This window comes from Oncorhynchus keta, chromosome 2 (assembly GCF_023373465.1).
Source record: "Oncorhynchus keta strain PuntledgeMale-10-30-2019 chromosome 2, Oket_V2, whole genome shotgun sequence".
NCBI classification, from domain to species: Eukaryota; Metazoa; Chordata; class Actinopteri; order Salmoniformes; family Salmonidae; genus Oncorhynchus; species Oncorhynchus keta.
The window spans coordinates 17,617,438-17,638,812 of NC_068422.1; the positions used below are offsets into that span (position 1 = coordinate 17,617,438).

The 21,375-nt window shown below is 38.6% G+C and overlaps 1 protein-coding gene and 1 long non-coding RNA gene across 4 annotated transcripts in view; one reads left to right on the forward strand and one right to left on the reverse strand.

Moving 5' to 3' along the window:
* LOC127910268 (uncharacterized) overlaps positions 1-10,207 on the reverse strand; it is a 32,013-nt gene extending 21,806 nt beyond the window's left edge. For both annotated transcript variants that reach the window (XR_008074049.1, XR_008074048.1), the window contains exon 1: positions 9,057-10,207. This is a non-coding gene — a long non-coding RNA (uncharacterized LOC127910268). The remainder of the gene's footprint in view (positions 1-9,056) is intronic.
* The window catches only part of LOC118374071 (annexin A4-like), a 51,686-nt gene extending 35,826 nt beyond the window's left edge, over positions 1-15,860 (forward strand). For both annotated transcript variants that reach the window (XM_052473212.1, XM_052473207.1), the window contains exons 11-15: positions 10,717-10,810; positions 12,471-12,566; positions 12,764-12,822; positions 14,172-14,294; positions 14,497-15,860. In XM_052473212.1, the coding sequence (XP_052329172.1) occupies positions 10,717-10,810; positions 12,471-12,566; positions 12,764-12,822; positions 14,172-14,294; positions 14,497-14,556 (432 nt within the window). In that variant the 3' untranslated portion in view covers positions 14,557-15,860. The remainder of the gene's footprint in view (positions 1-10,716; positions 10,811-12,470; positions 12,567-12,763; positions 12,823-14,171; positions 14,295-14,496) is intronic.
* The last annotated feature ends 5,515 nt before the right edge of the window (positions 15,861-21,375 follow it).

Consider the following 21,375-nt stretch of genomic DNA (forward strand, 5'->3'; position numbering starts at 1 on the left):
GTGTGTTAGTAACTGAACATGTTGTGTTGTGTGTTAGAAACTGAACATGTTGTGTGTAGAAACTGATCATGTTGTGTGTTAGAAACTGAACATGTTGTGTGTTAGAAACTGAACATGTTGTGTGTAGAAACTGAACATGTTGTGTGTTAGAAACTGATCCTGTTATGTTGTGTGTTAGAAATTGAACATGTTGTGTGTAGAAACTGAACATGTTGTGTGTTAGAAACTGATCCTGTTATGTTGTGTGTTAGAAACTGAACATGTTGTGTGTTAGAAATTGAACATGTTATGTTGTGTGTCAGAAACTGATCATGTTATGTTGTGTGTTAGAGACTGAACATGTTGTGTTGTGTGTTAGAAACTGAACATGTTGTGTGTAGAAACTGAACATGTTGTGTGTTAGAAATGGAATATGTTGTGTGTTAGAAATTGAACATGTTGTGTGTAGAAACTGAACATGTTGTGTGTTAGAAATTGAACATGTTATGTTGTGTGTTAGAAACTGAACATGTTGTGTGTTAGAAACTGAACATGTTGTGTGTTAGAAACTGAACATGTTGTGTGTTAGAAACTGAACATGTTGTGTGTTAGAAACTGAACATGTTGTGTGTTAGAAACTGAACATGTTGTGTGTAGAAACTGAACATGTTGTGTGTAGAAACTGAACATGTTGTGTGTTAGAAATTGAATATGTTGTGTGTAGAAACTGAACATGTTGTGTGTTAGAAACTGAACATGTTATGTTGTGTGTTAGAAACTGAACATGTTGTGTGTTAGAAATTGAACATGTTATGTTGTGTGTTAGAAACTGATCCTGTTATGTTGTGTGTAGAAACTGAACATGTTGTGTGTTAGAAATTGAACATGTTATGTTGTGTGTTAGAAACTGATCATGTTATGTTGTGTGTTAGAAACTGATCATGTTATGTTGTGTGTTAGAAACTGATCATGTTATGTTGTGTGTTAGAAACTGAACATGTTGTGTGTAGAAACTGGTCCTGTTATGTTGTGTGTAGAAACTGAACATGTTGTGTGTTAGAAATTGAATATGTTGTGTGTAGAAACTGAACATGTTATGTTGTGTGTTAGAAACTGAACATGTTATGTTGTGTGTTAGAAACTGAACATGTTGTGTGTTAGAAACTGAACATGTTGTGTGTTAGAAACTGAACATGTTATGTTGTGTGTTAGAAACTGAACATGTTGTGTGTTAGAAACTGAACATGTTGTGTGTTAGAAACTGAACATGTTGTGTGTTAGAAACTGAACATGTTGTGTGTTAGAAACTGAACATGTTGTGTGTAGAAACTGAACATGTTGTGTGTAGAAACTGAACATGTTGTGTGTTAGAAATTGAATATGTTGTGTGTAGAAACTGATCCTGTTATGTTGTGTGTTAGAAACTGAACATGTTGTGTGTTAGAAACTGAACATGTTGTGTGTTAGAAACTGAACATGTTGTGTGTTAGAAACTGAACATGTTGTGTGTTAGAAACTGAACATGTTGTGTGTTAGAAACTGAACATGTTGTGTGTTAGAAACTGAATATGTTGTGTGTTAGAAACTGATCCTGTTATGTTGTGTGTAGAAACTGAACATGTTGTGTGTTAGAAACTGATCCTGTTATGTTGTGTGTTAGAAACTGAACATGTTATGTTGTGTGTTAGAAACTGAACATGTTGTGTGTTAGAAACTGAACATGTTGTGTGTTAGAAACTGAACATGTTGTGTGTTAGAAACTGAACATGTTGTGTGTTAGAAACTGATCCTGTTATGTTGTGTGTTAGAAACTGAACATGTTATGTTGTGTGTTAGAAACTGAACATGTTGTGTGTTAGAAACTGAACATGTTGTGTGTTAGAAACTGAATATGTTGTGTGTTAGAAACTGATCCTGTTATGTTGTGTGTTAGAAACTGAACATGTTATGTTGTGTGTTAGAAACTGAACATGTTATGTTGTGTGTTAGAAACTGAACATGTTGTGTGTTAGAAACTGAACATGTTGTGTGTTAGAAACTGAATATGTTGTGTGTTAGAAACTGATCCTGTTATGTTGTGTGTAGAAACTGAACATGTTGTGTGTTAGAAACTGATCCTGTTATGTTGTGTGTTAGAAACTGAACATGTTGTGTGTTAGAAACTGAACATGTTGTGTGTTAGAAACTGAACATGTTGTGTGTTAGAAACTGAACATGTTGTGTGTTAGAAACTGAACATGTTGTGTGTTAGAAACTGAACATGTTGTGTGTTAGAAACTGAACATGTTGTGTGTTAGAAACTGATCCTGTTATGTTGTGTGTTAGAAATTGAACATGTTTTGTTGTGTGTTAGATGCTGAACATGTTGTGTGTTAGAAACTGAACATGTTGTGTGTTAGAAATTGAACATGTTATGTTGTGTGTTAGAAACTGAACATGTTGTGTGTAGAAACTGAACGTGTTGTGTGTTAGAAACTGAACATGTTGTGTGTAGAAACTGATCATGTTGTGTGTTAGAAACTGAACATGTTGTGTGTAGAAACTGAACATGTTGTGTGTTAGAAACTGATCCTGTTATGTTGTGTGTTAGAAATTGAACATGTTGTGTGTTAGAAATTGAACATGTTGTGTGTTAGAAATTGAACATGTTATGTTGTGTGTTAGAAACTAATCATGTTTTGTTGTGTGTTAGAAATTGAACATGTTGTGTGTTAGAAACTGAACATGTTGTGTTGTGTGTTAGAAACTGAACATGTTGTGTTGTGTGTTAGAAACTGAACGTGTTGTGTGTTAGAAACTGATCCTGTTATGTTGTGTGTTAGAAATTGAACATGTTTTGTTGTGTGTTAGATGCTGAACATGTTGTGTGTTAGAAACTGAACATGTTGTGTGTTAGAAATTGAACATGTTATGTTGTGTGTTAGAAACTGAACATGTTGTGTGTAGAAACTGAACATGTTGTGTGTTAGAAACTGAACATGTTGTGTGTTAGAAACTGAATATGTTGTGTGTTAGAAACTGATCCTGTTATGTTGTGTGTAGAAACTGAACATGTTGTGTGTTAGAAACTGATCCTGTTATGTTGTGTGTTAGAAACTGAACATGTTATGTTGTGTGTTAGAAACTGAACATGTTGTGTGTTAGAAACTGAACATGTTGTGTGTTAGAAACTGAACATGTTGTGTGTTAGAAACTGATCCTGTTATGTTGTGTGTTAGAAACTGAACATGTTATGTTGTGTGTTAGAAACTGAACATGTTGTGTGTTAGAAACTGAACATGTTGTGTGTTAGAAACTGAACATGTTGTGTGTTAGAAACTGAATATGTTGTGTGTTAGAAACTGATCCTGTTATGTTGTGTGTTAGAAACTGAACATGTTATGTTGTGTGTTAGAAACTGAACATGTTGTGTGTTAGAAACTGAACATGTTGTGTGTTAGAAACTGAACATGTTGTGTGTTAGAAACTGAACATGTTGTGTGTTAGAAACTGAATATGTTGTGTGTTAGAAACTGATCCTGTTATGTTGTGTGTAGAAACTGAACATGTTGTGTGTTAGAAACTGATCCTGTTATGTTGTGTGTTAGAAACTGAACATGTTGTGTGTTAGAAACTGAACATGTTGTGTGTTAGAAACTGAACATGTTGTGTGTTAGAAACTGAACATGTTGTGTGTTAGAAACTGAACATGTTGTGTGTTAGAAACTGAACATGTTGTGTGTTAGAAACTGAACATGTTGTGTGTTAGAAACTGATCCTGTTATGTTGTGTGTTAGAAATTGAACATGTTTTGTTGTGTGTTAGATGCTGAACATGTTGTGTGTTAGAAACTGAACATGTTGTGTGTTAGAAATTGAACATGTTATGTTGTGTGTTAGAAACTGAACATGTTTTGTGTAGAAACTGAACATGTTGTGTGTTAGAAACTGATCCTGTTATGTTGTGTGTTAGAAACTGAACATGTTGTGTGTTAGAAACTGAACATGTTGTGTGTTAGAAACTGAACATGTTGTGTGTTAGAAACTGAACATGTTGTGTGTTAGAAACTGAACATGTTGTGTGTTAGAAACTGAACATGTTGTGTGTTAGAAACTGAACATGTTGTGTGTTAGAAACTGATCCTGTTATGTTGTGTGTTAGAAATTGAACATGTTTTGTTGTGTGTTAGATGCTGAACATGTTGTGTGTTAGAAACTGAACATGTTGTGTGTTAGAAATTGAACATGTTATGTTGTGTGTTAGAAACTGAACATGTTGTGTGTAGAAACTGAACGTGTTGTGTGTTAGAAACTGAACATGTTGTGTGTAGAAACTGATCATGTTGTGTGTTAGAAACTGAACATGTTGTGTGTTAGAAACTGAACATGTTGTGTGTAGAAACTGAACATGTTGTGTGTTAGAAACTGATCCTGTTATGTTGTGTGTTAGAAATTGAACATGTTGTGTGTTAGAAATTGAACATGTTGTGTGTTAGAAATTGAACATGTTATGTTGTGTGTTAGAAACTAATCATGTTTTGTTGTGTGTTAGAAATTGAACATGTTGTGTTGTGTGTTAGAAACTGAACATGTTGTGTTGGGTGTTAGAAACTGAACATGTTGTGTTGTGTGTTAGAAACTGAACGTGTTGTGTGTTAGAAACTGAACGAGTTGTGTGTTAGTAACTGAACGTGTTGTGTGTTAGTAACTGAACATGTTGTGTTGTGTGTTAGAAACTGAACATGTTGTGTGTAGAAACTGATCATGTTGTGTGTTAGAAACGGAACATGTTGTGTTGTGTGTTAGAAACGGATCATGTTATGTTGTGTGTTAGAAACTGAACATGTTGTGTGTTAGAAACTGAACATGTTATGTTGTGTGTTAGAAACTGAACATGTTGTGTGTTAGAAACTGAACATGTTGTGTGTTAGAAACTGAACATGTTGTGTGTTAGAAACTGAACATGTTGTGTGTTAGAAACTGATCCTGTTATGTTGTGTGTTAGAAATTGAACATGTTTTGTTGTGTGTTAGATGCTGAACATGTTGTGTGTTAGAAACTGAACATGTTGTGTGTTAGAAATTGAACATGTTATGTTGTGTGTTAGAAACTGAACATGTTGTGTGTAGAAACTGAACGTGTTGTGTGTTAGAAACTGAACATGTTGTGTGTAGAAACTGATCATGTTGTGTGTTAGAAACTGAACATGTTGTGTGTTAGAAACTGAACATGTTGTGTGTAGAAACTGAACATGTTGTGTGTTAGAAACTGATCCTGTTATGTTGTGTGTTAGAAATTGAACATGTTGTGTGTTAGAAATTGAACATGTTGTGTGTTAGAAATTGAACATGTTATGTTGTGTGTTAGAAACTAATCATGTTTTGTTGTGTGTTAGAAATTGAACATGTTGTGTTGTGTGTTAGAAACTGAACATGTTGTGTTGTGTGTTAGAAACTGAACATGTTGTGTTGTGTGTTAGAAACTGAACGTGTTGTGTGTTAGAAACTGAACGTGTTGTGTGTTAGTAACTGAACGTGTTGTGTGTTAGTAACTGAACATGTTGTGTTGTGTGTTAGAAACTGAACATGTTGTGTGTAGAAACTGATCATGTTGTGTGTTAGAAACTGAACATGTTGTGTGTTAGAAACGGATCATGTTATGTTGTGTGTTAGAAACTGATCATGTTTTGTTGTGTGTTAGAAATTGAACATGTTATGTTGTGTGTTAGAAACTGAACATGTTGTGTGTTAGAAACTGAACATGTTTTGTTGTGTGTTAAAAACTGATCATGTTATGTTGTGTGTTAGAAACTGATCATGTTATGTTGTGTGTTAGAAACTGAACATGTTATGTGTTAGAAACTGAACATGTTGTGTGTTAGAAACTGAACGTGTTGTGTGTTAGAAACTGAACGTGTTGTGTGTTAGTAACTGAACGTGTTGTGTGTTAGTAACTGAACATGTTGTGTGTTAGAAACTGAACGTGTTGTGTGTTAGTAACTGAACGTGTTGTGTGTTAGTAACTGAACGTGTTGTGTGTTAGTAACTGAACATGTTGTGTTGTGTGTTAGAAACTGAACATGTTGTGTGTAGAAACTGATCATGTTGTGTGTTAGAAACTGAACATGTTGTGTGTTAGAAACTGAACATGTTGTCTGTAGAAACTGAACATGTTGTGTGTTAGAAATTGAACATGTTGTGTGTTAGAAACTGATCATGTTTTGTTGTGTGTTAGAAACTGAACATGTTGTGTGTTAGAAACTGATCATGTTATGTTGTGTGTTAGAAACTGAACGTGTTGTGTGTTAGAAACTGATCATGTTTTGTTGTGTGTTAGAAACTGAACATGTTGTGTGTTAGAAACTGAACATGTTGTGTGTTAGAAACTGATCATGTTGTGTTGTGTGTTAGAAACTGAACATGTTGTGTGTTAGAAACTGAACATGTTGTGTGTTAGAAACTGAACATGTTGTGTGTTAGAAACTGAACATGTTGTGTGTTAGAAACTGATCATGTTGTGTTGTGTGTTAGAAACTGAACATGTTGTGTTGTGTGTTAGAAACTGAACATGTTGTGTGTTAGAAACTGAACATGTTGTGTTGTGTGTTAGAAACTGAACATGTTGTGTTGTGTGTTAGAAACTGAACATGTTGTGTGTTAGAAACTGATCATGTTATGTTGTGTGTTAGAAACTGAACATGTTGTGTGTTAGAAACTGATCATGTTATGTTGTGTGTTAGAAACTGAACGTGTTGTGTGTTAGAAACTGATCATGTTTTGTTGTGTGTTAGAAAGTGATCATGTTATGTTGTGTGTTAGAAACTGAACATGTTGTGTTGTGTGTTAGAAACTGAACATGTTGTGTTGTGTGTTAGAAACTGAACATGTTGTGTGTTAGAAACTGATCATGTTGTGTTGTGTGTTAGAAACTGAAAATGTTGTGTGTTAGAAACTGAACATGTTGTGTGTTAGAAACTGAACATGTTGTGTGTTAGGAACTGAAAATGTTGTGTGTTAGAAACTGAACATGTTGTGTGTTAGAAACTGAAAATGTTGTGTGTTAGAAACTGAACATGTTGTGTGTTAGAAACTGAACATATTGTGTTGTGTGTTAGAAACTGAACATGTTATGTTGTGTGTTAGAAACTGATCATGTTATGTTGTGTGTTAGAAACTGAAAATGTTGTGTGTTAGAAACTGAACGTGTTGTGTGTTAGAAACTGATCATGTTTTGTTGTGTGTTAAAAACTGATCATGTTATGTTGTGTGTTAGAAACTGATCATGTTATGTTGTGTGTTAGAAACTGAACATGTTATGTGTTAGAAACTGAACATGTTGTGTGTTAGAAACTGAACGTGTTGTGTGTTAGAAACTGAACGTGTTGTGTGTTAGAAACTGAACATGTTGTGTGTTAGAAACTGAACATGTTATGTGTTAGAAACTGAACATGTTGTGTGTTAGAAACTGAACGTGTTGTGTGTTAGAAACTGAACATGTTGTGTGTTAGAAACTGAACATGTTGTGTGTTAGAAACTGAACATGTTGTGTGTTAGAAACTGAACATGTTATGTGTTAGAAACTGAACATGTTGTGTGTAGAAACTGAACATGTTATGTTGTGTGTTAGAAACTGATCATGTTATGTTGTGTGTTAGAAACTGATCATGTTATGTTGTGTGTTAGAAACTGAACATGTTGTGTGTTAGAAACTGAACGTGTTGTGTGTTAGAAACTGATCATGTTATGTTGTGTGTTAGAAACTGAACATGTTGTGTGTTAGAAACTGAACGTGTTGTGTGTTAGAAACTGAACGTGTTGTGTGTTAGAAACTGAACGTGTTGTGTGTTAGTAACTGAACATGTTGTGTTGTGTGTTAGAAACTGAACATGTTGTGTGTAGAAACTGATCATGTTGTGTGTTAGAAACTGAACATGTTGTGTGTTAGAAACTGAACATGTTGTGTGTAGAAACTGAACATGTTGTGTGTTAGAAACTGATCCTGTTATGTTGTGTGTTAGAAATTGAACATGTTGTGTGTAGAAACTGAACATGTTGTGTGTTAGAAACTGATCCTGTTATGTTGTGTGTTAGAAACTGAACATGTTGTGTGTTAGAAATTGAACATGTTATGTTGTGTGTTAGAAACTGATCATGTTGTGTTGTGTGTTAGAGACTGAACATGTTGTGTTGTGTGTTAGAAACTGAACATGTTGTGTTGTGTGTTAGAAACTGAACATGTTATGTTGTGTGTTAGAAACTGAACATGTTGTGTGTTAGAAACTGAACATGTTGTGTTGTGTGTTAGAAACTGAACATGTTATGTTGTGTGTTAGAAACTGAACATGTTGTGTGTTAGAAACTGAACATGTTGTGTTGTGTGTTAGAAACTGAACATGTTATGTTGTGTGTTAGAAACTGAACATGTTGTGTGTTAGAAACTGATCATGTTTTGTTGTGTGTTAGAAACTGAACATGTTGTGTGTTAGAAACTGAACATGTTGTGTGTTAGAAACTGAACGTGTTGTGTGTTAGAAACTGATCATGTTATGTTGTGTGTTAAAAACTGATCATGTTATGTTGTGTGTTAGAAACTGAACATGTTGTGTTGTGTGTTAGAAACTGATCATGTTATGTTGTGTGTTAGAAACTGATCATGTTGTGTGTTAGAAACTGATCCTGTTATGTTGTGTGTTAGAAACTGAACGTGTTGTGTTGTTAGTTAGAAACTGAACATGTTGTGTGTTAGAAACTGATCATGTTATGTTGTGTGTTAGAAACTGAACATGTTGTGTGTGTTAGAAACTGATCATGTTTGTGTTAGAAACTGATCATGTTGTGTGTTAGAAACTGAACATGTTGTGTGTTAGAAACTGAACATGTTGTGTGTAGAAACTGAATATGTTGTGTGTTAGAAACTGATCATGTTATGTTGTGTGTTAGAAACTGAACATGTTGTGTGTTAGAAACTGAACATGTTGTGTGTAGAAACTGAATATGTTGTGTGTTAGAAACTGAACATGTTATGTTGTGTGTTAGAAACTGATCATGTTATGTTGTGTGTAGAAACTGATCATGTTATGTTGTGTGTTAGAAACTGAACATGTTGTGTTGTTAGTTAGAAACTGAACATGTTGTGTGTTAGAAACTGATCATGTTATGTTGTGTGTTAGAAACTGAACATGTTGTGTGTTAGAAACTGATCCTGTTATGTTGTGTGTTAGAAACTGAACGTGTTGTGTGTTAGAAACTGAACGTGTTGTGTGTTAGAAACTGATCCTGTTATGTTGTGTGTTAGAAACTGAACATGTTGTGTTGTTAGTTAGAAACTGAACATGTTGTGTGTTAGAAACTGATCATGTTTGTGTGTTAGAAACTGATCATGTTATGTTGTGTGTTAGAAACTGAACATGTTGTGTGTGTTAGAAACTGATCATGTTGTGTGTTAGAAACTGAACATGTTGTGTGTTAGAAACTGAACATGTTGTGTGTTAGAAACTGATCATGTTATGTTGTGTGTTAGAAACTGATCATGTTGTGTGTTAGAAACTGAACATGTTGTGTTGTGTGCTCGAAACTGATACTGTTATGTTGTGTGTTAGAAACTGATCATGTTGTGTGTTAGAAACTGAACATGTTGTGTGTTAGAAACTGATCATGTTTGTGTGTTAGAAACTGATCATGTTATGTTGTGTGTTAGAAACTGAACATGTTGTGTGTTAGAAACTGATCATGTTTGTGTGTTAGAAACTGATCATGTTATGTTGTGTGTTAGAAACTGAACATGTTGTGTGTTAGAAACTGATCATGTTTGTGTGTTAGAAACTGATCATGTTATGTTGTGTGTTAGAAACTGAACATGTTGTGTGTTAGAAACTGATCATGTTGTGTGTTAGAAACTGAACATGTTGTGTGTTAGAAACTGAACATGTTGTGTGTTAGAAACTGATCATGTTATGTTGTGTGTTAGAAACTGATCATGTTGTGTGTTAGAAACTGAACATGTTGTGTTGTGTGCTCGAAACTGATACTGTTATGTTGTGTGTTAGAAACTGATCATGTTGTGTGTTAGAAACTGAACATGTTGTGTTGTGTGCTCGAAACTGATACTGTTATGTTGTGTGTTAGAAACTGATACTGTTATGTTGTGTGTGTAGAAACTGAACATGTTGTGTGTTAGAAACTGAACATGTGTGTTAGAAACTGGTTATGTTGTGTGTTAGAAACTGGTTATGTTGTGTGTTAGAAACTGGTTATGTTGTGTGTTAGAAACTGGTTATGTTGTGTGTTAGAAACTGGTTATGTTGTGTGTTAGAAACTGATCCTGTTATGTTGTGTGTTAGAAACTGGTTATGTTGTGTGTTAGAAACTGGTTATGTTGTGTGTTAGAAACTGGTCCTGTTATGTTGTGTGTAGAAACTGAACATGTTATGTTGTGTGTTAGAAACTGATCCTGTTATGTTGTGTGTTAGAAACTGATCCTGTTATGTTGTGTGTTAGAAACTGGTCCTGTTATGTTGTGTGTTAGAAACTGATCATGTTGTGTGTTAGAAACTGATCATGTTATGTTGTGTGTTAGAAACTGATCATATTATGTTGTGTGTTAGAAACTGAACATGTTGTGTGTTAGAAACTGAACGTGTTGTGTGTTAGAAACTGATCATGTTATGTTGTGTGTTAGAAACTGAACATATTGTGTGTTAGAAACTGATCCTGTTATGTTGTGTGTTAGAAACTGATCATGTTATGTTCTGTGTGTTTAGAAACTGTATGCTGCTGGGGAGAACAAAGTGGGGACGGATGAGTCCCAGTTCAACGCCATACTGTGTGCCAGGAGCAAACCCCACCTGAGAGCAGGTGAACATGTTATGTTGTGTCAGTTCACTGTTCTGGCCGACAGGGTTGTAACCTTTCAGATATTGAGTGAGGTTGTTTCCTCATATACTGTTTTTCTATGTCTATTATCTCAACACTGTTTATACAAACATTTTATTCACTATATTAATGTATATTAACTGGTTGTTCCAATGTCATAACAACCCTGCCCGTGGCTCATTAGTATATTATAACTTTACTAAGTGGTTATAAAAATCATATTACATGTTTAACAACCATGCGTATGGTTATAACAACCTTTAAAAAATCTAGTCAAAGTGTATTGGTCGAGTACACAGTTGTGGAGATGTTATCGCAGGTGCATCGAAACAATGCAGCAATTTTTTATTACATGATTATAGCAACCCGGCGCATGGTTATAACAACTCTGCCAATGGCTCATTAGTATGACAACCTTATTACATGTTTAACAACCCTGCCTATGGCTATAACGAACGTATTACATGTTATTACAACCCTGCCCATGGTTATAACAGCCATGGCTCATTAGTATATTATGACTACCTTATTACATGTTTATAACAACCCTGCCTACATTATAAAAACCCTGCCCATGGTTATAACAGCCATGGCTCATTAGTATATTATGACTACCTTATTACATGTTTAACAACCCTGCCTATGGCTATAACGACCGTATTACATGTTATTACAACCCTGCCCATGGTTATAACAGCCATGGCTCATTAGTATATTATGACTACCTTATTACATGTTTAACAACCCTGCCTATGGCTATAACGACCGTATTACATGTTATTACAACCCTGCCCATGGTTATAACAGCCATGGCTCATTAGTATATTATGACTACCTTATTACATGTTTATAACAACCCTGCCTACATTATAAAAACCCTGCCCATGGTTATAACAGCCATGGCTCATTAGTATATTATGACTACCTTATTACATGTTTATAACAACCCTGCCTACATTATAACAACCCTTCCCATGGCTATAACAACCTTATGACATGTTTATAACAACCCTGCCCATGGTTATAACAGCCATGGCTCATTAGTATATTATGACTACCTTATTACATGTTTATAACACCCCTGCCTACATTATAACAACCTTGCCCATGGCTATAACGACCGTATTACATGTTATTACAACCCTGCCCATGGTTATAACGACCGTATTACATGTTATTACAACCCTGCCTATGGCTATAACGACCGTATTACATGTTATTACAACCCTGCCTATGGCTATAACGACCGTATTACATGTTATTTCAACCCTGCCTATGGCTATAACGACCGTATTACATGTTATTACAACCCTGCCCATGGTTATAACGACCGTATTACATGTTATTACAACCCTGCCCATGGCTATAACGACCGTATTACATGTTATTACAACCCTGCCTATGGCTATAACGACCGTATTACATGTTATTACAACCCTGCCCATGGCTATAACGACCGTATTACATGTTATTACAACCCTGCCCATGGTTATAACAGCCATGGCTCATTAGTATATTATGACTGACTACCTTATTACATGTTTATAACAACCCTGCCTACATTATAACAACCCTGCCCATGGCTATAACAACCTTATGACATGTTTATAACAACCCGTGCCATGGTTCTTGTTTCTGCTAGTGTTCCATGAGTACCAACAGATGTGTGGCAGAGACATCGTGAAGAGCATCTGCAGGGAGATGTCTGGAGATGTGGAGGACGGCATGGTAGCTGTTGGTAAGTTCAGAAATAACCATCTCGCACTTTTTGGATCTGAAATTCCTGTTGACTAATGAGTGTTGAAAGTCATATATATGCACAGTGTCTACATAGGGCTCTAAAGGAGGAATGGGTTGCCACTTGGGACTAAGCCAGTATAAAGGTTAGTCATGTCTCAACTCTATGAAGTAAAGCCTTGTCTTGTTGTGTTGCAGTGAAATGCATCAGGAACACTCCTGAATACTTTGCAGAGAGGCTTCACAAGGCCATGGCGGTAAGGAAATAACTGTTTCTCACTCCGCTGATGGAAATGTTCTTCAACCGTGTTTACGGGTAGCCGCCATGAGACATTGTTTGTAGTCACTATCACTATAGTGTCTTAGGCATATTTTCACACACACACTAGTGCTGAGCCATTAACCAACATTTTTTCAACAACTAATTGACAGGGTTCAATTATTTGAAATCCATTTCATTTAGTTTTTTTCTTCTGTTTTTCTAGAGATAATTCAGATCCCGCCTGAACTGTGCGATGTAATGGGGAGTTGTTGACGCTCCATCAAATTAGTGGATGCTGCTATTTCAGCCACACTCGTTGCTGTCAGGTGTATAAAATTGAGCACGCAGCCATGTAATCTCCATAGACAAACATTGGCAGCAGAATGGACTTACTGAAGAGCTCTGGGACTTTCAGCGTGGCACCATCATAGGATGCCACCTTTCCAACAAGTCAGTTAGTAAAATGTCTGTCCTGCTAGAGCTGCCCCAGTCAACTGTAACTGCTGTTATTGTGAAGTGGAAATCTCTATCAGCAACAAAGGCTCAGCAGCGAAGTGGTAGGCCACACAAGTTCACAGAACGGGACCGTTGAGTGATTAAGCACATAGCGCGTAAAAATCGCCTGTCCTCGGTTGCAACACTCACCACCGAGTTCCAAACTGCAGCTGGAAGCAACGTCAGCACAATAACTGTTAGTCGGGAGCTTTGTGAAATGGGTTTCCATGGCCGAGTAGCCGCACACAAACCTTGTTGACTGAAGAGTTCATGCTTATATTATGCTGATATTATGATGACATTTTGTGAAGTTTTGGACTTCGGTAAGGGTTTTTTAAACTCTTCGGGCACATTTTATTTTCTCGAGGCAAGCCGAAGTTGGTAGCCAAAGTCAGTAGCTGAAGTCTATGCCCCTTTGTTGGTGATTGGTTAACAGTAGGGATTCTTCAATAAATTCTTTGTTGTCATTTAATTTAATGAGAGACGACTCGTTTTTATGCACACATTTTCACTGATAAATACTGCACCAAATATCTTAGTTAAATATAAAATTTCAGAAATATCAAAATTATTGACAGATTTCTTGAGTCATCTTGGATTAATTCTGACTATTTTGAAGTGTATACTGGCTATGGTGTCTCAAAATGGACAAACGGTACTATTGTCGCTTTTTTCACATTTTTCAAGCGAATGTCTTTTAAGGGAGTATGCGAGCACACTCATTCAGTTCGCCTAGCCGAGTTTGGCTTGGCGCCAGTCGAACTGAAGCATACTGACGCCTTAACCCCTCTTTGTGATATAAATCCTTTAATTGATATTTAGTATTGACTCTGTACTATGTGTTCCCAGGGGGCTGGGACCAAGGACAGGACTCTGATTCGGGTCATGGTGACTCGCTCTGAGGTGGACATGCTGGACATCAGACAGGTGTATCAGCAGACCTACGGGAAATCACTGTACACCGCCATCTCTGTATGTACCTTACACAAATAATCACTATGCTAAAATTATTTGATTGGAACCAATCCATTGATTTTATGCTATGGAGATGGATTGCTGGCAAAATGATGGAAATTAATGAATAATAATTCACAAGTAAATTATATTCATTTCTTGGTTTATCTAATGGAGAATGATGCATTTAATACTGTTTTTTTTTCTCACCATCTGATAGGGTGATACCTCTGGTGACTACAAGAAGATGCTGCTGAAGCTGTGTGGTGGAAGTGATTAGAGGGAAATTAAGACATCGTCTACATCAACCAGGACAGTGAAGTCATAGAATTAGAATGAGAATATTTCAATTCAGAGGTGCTATGGCCGTTCTATTTCTATTAGTGGGCCAGTCCATAAGAATGTGCCAGACACGATCCTATATCAACCTGTGATGCATGTCCTTATTTTAGCCTTCCTTGTGTCTCACACTCTAATGCAACATTTCATTACTAACTACTAACACACACAACATAATGTACTAAACGATATATGCAAGAATGATTTTCTTTGCTGCATATGCAATCAGTTATTGTGTAGTCTTGATACATTTTCACAGTGGTGGAAAAAGTCCCCAATTGTCACACTTGATTAAAAGTAAAGATCCCGTAATAGAAAAAGTATTTTTACTTAAGTACTTTACACCACTGCATTTTCAAACGTTTTTTTTATCATGATATGTGTAATCATATTTCATGTTATCAGGATAGTATCATTGTATACTAAAATACAGTACTATTATTTACAAATGATTAGCTTTCTGCCAAAAACTAAATATATATGAACATTTCTGGATGTTAAAGTCTTTGTGTAAACACGTGCAAATATTGTATGAGATTTAGATACAACATTTTGTATATCTTAATTATCCTAGAGTTTTATTGCTGACTACTACTATATTCTATGCAAATTAGCACCTTGTTACATTTAGAATGAAAGCCAATAATAATGAAATATCACCACACATTTCCCCCCCAATTTTTCTCTGTTAGTGACACCTTTTATTAAAGTTGGCAATTTTCCATTGCTTGTTTCCCAGATATAAACACAATGTTGCCTTTTATGCTGCAGACCCAAAACCCGCCATGGCATGCAACTCTTTCAATCTTATACCATCTATTTTGAAAGCTTTTTAGTTCCACACAAGTCAATATTTGTTTCTCATGTAATCTTTCATTGCCATTTTTACCATAATTTGAATGTAAGTAATTGCGCAACTGTTTGCCAAAAGTGAAACATTTATTCATTACATAGGTATCTATAACCGGTATACATGTAGTAAAATGTTATGCCAGTAGAGAGCAGGTTTTATACACAAGTGAAATTGGCAATGGATCCACTGAGACATGGTAACTGGAAAATGATTAATTCTGGCTCAGTATATAGCTATTATATTAATACCACTTTTGTTACTTGTCACAATGGCCCAAAAGTGCTGCCTTTGTATGTACAAACTAACGTTTATAATCATTTTATTGTTGTCATGTTCATCCACAGGCTTATAACTGCATCCTTCGTGTCAATTAAAATATTTTGACTGACTCATTTTCTGTTTCAATAATTGTATTTTTGTCCTTCATATTCATATCATTGATTGTCATAGCCTGAGTGCTATTAAGCCAACTCCTTTACACTCATAAGCTGGACAAGGACAGCATTGAAGATGGAAAGAGCACCAGAAGACTTGGGACCAGGCAATGACTCATTTAATAACATCTTAAATAGTAATTTCCCTATTAGACAGCTGTTTAACACAACAATGATCATTTGCATTTCAAAGGCCTGTTTCATTTCCAACGTGGCCAGATAATGAACCTACGCAGACACATTGACGTCAAGCTGACAGTCCATCCCTCTTCAGAGACAAGATTTACCTCACCTTACCTAAAGTCAAAGGTGGAAATGAAAAGGCTCATATGAAAGTACCCTCTCTGCATGGGCCTTCCTGAGAGGGAGAGGGGAAATTGAATAATGTCTCAAATGGCATCCTATTCCATTTATAGTGCGCTACTTGCCCATCGAATAGGGTGCCAATTGGGACTTGAGAAAAAGGTTGGTTTGCGTTAGTTCACTGCCACACCAGATAGTGGTTTTAGCACAGCAGAGAGCTTTAGCTGGGCTGATAAAAGTGGATGAAATGGAGGATGAGAGAAATTTAAAGGCAATGTTCCAATTACTCCCCCCCCCTCCCTCTCTTTTCCTGTCTTTCTCTCTTCCCTCCCTTATTTACCCTAATTGTACCAGGTAAGTTGACTGAGAACACATTATTTTACAGCAACGACCTGGGCAAGAGTTTCAGAGGGGATGAATGAGCCAATTTGGAAGCTGTGGTTGTGTAACGGCGTTCGTCTGTTGAAGGAGAGTCGGACCAAGATGTAGTGTGGTGGTTACTCATGTTCTTTAATGTAGAATAGCGATACATGAAATAACTTATAAATACACAAAACAACAAACGGAACGTGAAAACCTATACAGCCTGTCTGGTGAATAACTAACACAGAGACAGGAACAATCACCCACGAAATACACAGTGAAACCCCGGCTACCTAAATATGGTTCCCAATCAGAGACAACGAGAATCACCTGACTCTGATTGAGAACTGCCTCAGGCAGCCAAACCTATGCTACACCCCTACTCAGCCGCAATCCCAATGCCTACAAAACCCCAATACGAAACTCAACATTTTAAACCCATGTCACATCCTGGCCTGACCAAATATATAAACGAAAACACAAAATACTATGACCAAGGCGTGACAGAACCCCCCCTAAGGTGTGGACTCCCGGACGCACCTCACAACCATAGGGAGGGTCCGGGTGGGCGTCTGTCCATGGTGGCGGCTCCGGCTCGGGACGTGGACCCCACTCCATTAATGTCATAGTTCCTCCCCTTCGCGTCCTGGGATAATCCACCCTCGTCGCCGACCATGGCCTAATAGTCCTCACCCAGAACCCCACTGAACTGAGGGGCAGCTCGTGACTGAGGGGCAGCTCGGGACTGAGGCAGCTCGGGACTGAGGGGAAGCTCGGGACTGAGGGGCAGCTCGGGACTGAGGGGCAGCTCGGGACTGAGGGGCAGCCCGGGACTGAGCGGAAGCCCGGGACTGAGGGGAAGCCCAGTACTGAGAGGAAGCCCAGTACTGAGAGGAAGCCCAGTATTGAGATGAAGCTCAGGTAGGTAGTAGGCTCCGGTAGATCCTGGCTGGCTGGCGGATCTGGAAGATTCTGGTTGACTGGCAGATCTGGAAGAGTCTGGTTGACTGGCAGATCTGGAAGAATCTGGTTGACTGGCAGATCTGGAGGATCATGGCTGACTGGCGGATCTACCTGCTCTGGCTGCTCCATGCAGATTGACAGCTCTGGCTGCTTCATGTAGACTGACAGCTCTGGCTGCTCCATGCAGACTGGCAGCTTTGTGCAGACTGACAGCTCTGGCTGCTCTATGCAGACTGGCAGCTCTGGCTGCTCCATGCAGACTGGCAGCTCTGGCTGCTCCATGCAGACTGACAGCTCTGGCTGCTCCATGCAGACTGGCAGCTTTGTGCAGACTGGCAGCTCTGGCTGCTCCATGCAAACTGGCAGCTCTGGCTGCTCCATGCAGACTGACAGCTCTGGCTGCTCCATGCAGACTGACAGCTCTGGCTGCTCCATGCAGACTGACAGCTCTGGCTGCTCCATGCAGTCTGGCAGCTCAGGCTGCTCCGAACAGGCAGGAGGCTCCGGCAGCGCTGTAGAGGAGGAAGGCTTTGGAAGCGCTGAACAGGCGGGAGACTCCGACAGCGCAGGAGAGGGGGAAAATCGCTGGCTGCGCTGAACAGGCGAGGCGCACTGAAGGCCTGGTGCGTGGTGCTGGAACTGGTGGTACTGGATCGAGGACACGCACAGGAAGCCTGGTGCGGGGAGCTGCCACCGGAGGACTGGTATGTGAAGGTGGCACAGGATGGACTGGACCGTGAAGGTGTACTGGAGAGCCTGTGAGCAGGACTGGCACAGGACGTGCAAGGCTAGGTAGGTACACAGGAGGCCTAGTGCGTGAGGCTGGCACATTTTTCACCAGCCGACTAACACGCACCTCAGGACGAGTATGGAGCGCTGACCCAGGTGCCATCAAATCCCCGACATGCTCCGTCGGACGAATCTTGTACCTAAAGCACCAAGCTAGCAACTCCCTCATTACTCTACACTCCACTTTCCCCATTAACTCCTTCACAGTCTCTGCTTCGCTCACCTCTAACACCGGCTCTGGTTCTGGTCTCCTCCTTGGCTCCTCACGATTAACAAGGAGAGTTGGCTCAGGTCTATCTCCTGACTCTGCTACTCTCCCTCTGAGCCCCCCCCCCCCCAATACATTTTTGGGGCTGACTCACAGGCTTTCTTCTGCGCCGTTGTGATTGTCTCTCCAACTCCATTCTCCTATAGCCCTCTTCGCACTGCTCCAGCGAATCCCAGGCGGGCTCCGGCACTCTCTCTCGGTCGACCGCCCACCTGTCTATTTCCTCCCAAGTCGTATACTCCATACTTCTGCTGTTCATAACGTCCTCCCTTCGCTGCTCCTGCTGTCGCTGCCTGTTACCACGCCACTCGGTCCGGGTGTGGTGGGTGATTCTGTAACGGCGTTCGTCTGTTGAAGGAAAGTCGGACCAAAATGCAGCGTGGTGGTTACTCATGTTCTTTAATGTAGAATAGCGATACATGAAATAACTTATAAATATACAAAACAACAAACGGAACGTGAAAACCTATACAGCCTGTCTGGTGAATAACTAACACAGAGACAGGAACAATCACCCACGAAATACACAGTGAAACCCCGGCTACCTAAATATGGTTCCCAATCAGAGACAACGAGAATCACCTGACTCTGATTGAGAACCGCCTCAGGCAGCCAAACCTATGCTACACCCCTACTCAGCCGCAATCCCAATGCCTACAAAACCCCAATACGAAACACAACATTTTAAACCCATGTCACATCCTGGCCTGACCAAATATATAACGAAAACACAAAATACTATGACCAAGGCGTGACAGGTTGATTTGGTGGCCATGATGGTATGATTGGTATGAAAGATTGGGGATTTAGCCAAGGCACCGGGGTTAACACCCCTACTCTTATGATAAGTGAATGAAGCTTTTCTCATGCATCTATAATCATTTTAACATATGTTGGCTAGGCTTCTTGTATCATAGCGTCACAGACTTATAAATTACATATCAAAGAGGCTATTTTGAAGCTGGATTTACCTGCAATGATTGTGGTTCTTTCACCCACCGTAGTTGACTTATTGTAAGTCACTGTATAAATCTGATGTAAAAAAAATATTATTTTACACATTTTGTATGTGTAAAAAGCCTCTAAGAGCATCTTCTGTTGAATCAAATGTCAATAATATCCAGGAAAAATAGGAACCAAATCTTTATGTTTGAGCGTTAGCTTAGTGTTACTACCAAATTACCCTTCACTTTGTAAATCCATGTGATCCTTTCTTCATCAAATATAAAGGTCAAAGGTAAATTAGGAGCAAAGCGGGAAAGTCCGACCACTTCCTTGTACTGTTGTTACAGAGTTACACTTGATGAATTATTAACACATATTTTAGTACCAGGAAAATATTTAAGCCTTTCTAATCATCATGCCCTTTACACAGCTTGAACACATACACCAATACCGTCTATGGTGTGCACATATAGTCATTTCCAGCTGTCTATCAGAGAGAATGACCGAATGTCCCACGTTGGCTGGGAGTGGGGGAATCTACATTTGGCTTGCTGTTTAAATGCTCCCATAGAGTCATGATGATCAATAATATGTCCATGTGTCATCAGAACTGAACTGGTGCAGTCAAACCAGGGCTACTTTCAACCAGAGCTGCTGTCAAGGTCAGACCACCATGTACTGATTGACTGACTCACTGGGTCTTCTTCCCCCTGGGACTGTCTCTACTACTGTATATTGTACTCATAAGGGAGGTTGGGGCAGGTTGTCTGTCTCTCACCTGATCCATACCATTCCATGTTCAATTCATGTAGAAAGGGTCCGGGGAGACAATTCAGACTGAAATTATTTGACTACTGACCAGAGTTGGGATCAATTCCATTTCAATTCTTGTCAATTCAGAAAGTAAACTCAATTCCAGTTGCAAATGTTTAAAATCCTTACTGGAAGGTGTTGAAGAGAATTGGAATTTCAGTGTACTTCCTAACCCCTACTCCTGACAGGACACACTCTTTTTCAGGTTGGACATACTCTTTTTCACTCAATTCGATCTGAAACATGGCATTCTACTTTATTTACATCCAGTTATGGGGATAGACAGTAGCAATATGCAGTCACTCACAGGAGTTGATATGAGTGGAATTTATCCAGTCAGTTGATATGGAATGAGTGAACATTCTGCCCAAGTGACATTTGTTTGCCATGGATGTAGTAATCCTGTTTAACTCTCAATCCTCCATGAAAAATTAAGGATTAGAAGAATAACACATAATGAGATAGCAGATTTCCCGATGCAGTGAAACTCACCCATTTAATCCTGGATTTTGGCATGTATAGCCTACCCTTTCAATCATGCTACCTCTGATGAACTAAACAAGTAAATTATTTTTATGTATTTCAATAATATCCTATTGTATCCAGTTGTATCTAAACCATGAGTCGATGGGATGTTTCAGCCCCCTTAAGTGTGTGTGTGTGTGTGTGTGTGTGTGTGTGTGTGTGTGTGTGTGTGTGTGTGTGTGTGTGTGTGTGTGTGTGTGTCACAAATCAGAAACTTTCTGTCCAAAAATGATGCAGAAAAATTAATCCATGCTTTTGTCACTTCTAGGTTAGACTACTGCAATGCTCTATTTTCCGGCTACCCGGATAAAGCACTAAATAAACTTCAGTTAGTGCTAAATACGGCTGCTAGAATCCTGACTAGAACCAAAAAATTTGATCATATTACTCCAGTGCTAGCCTCTCTACACTGGCTTCCTGTCAAAGCAAGGGCTGATTTCAAGGTTTTACTGCTAACCTACAAAGCATTACATGGGCTTGCTCCTACCTACCTCTCTGATTTGG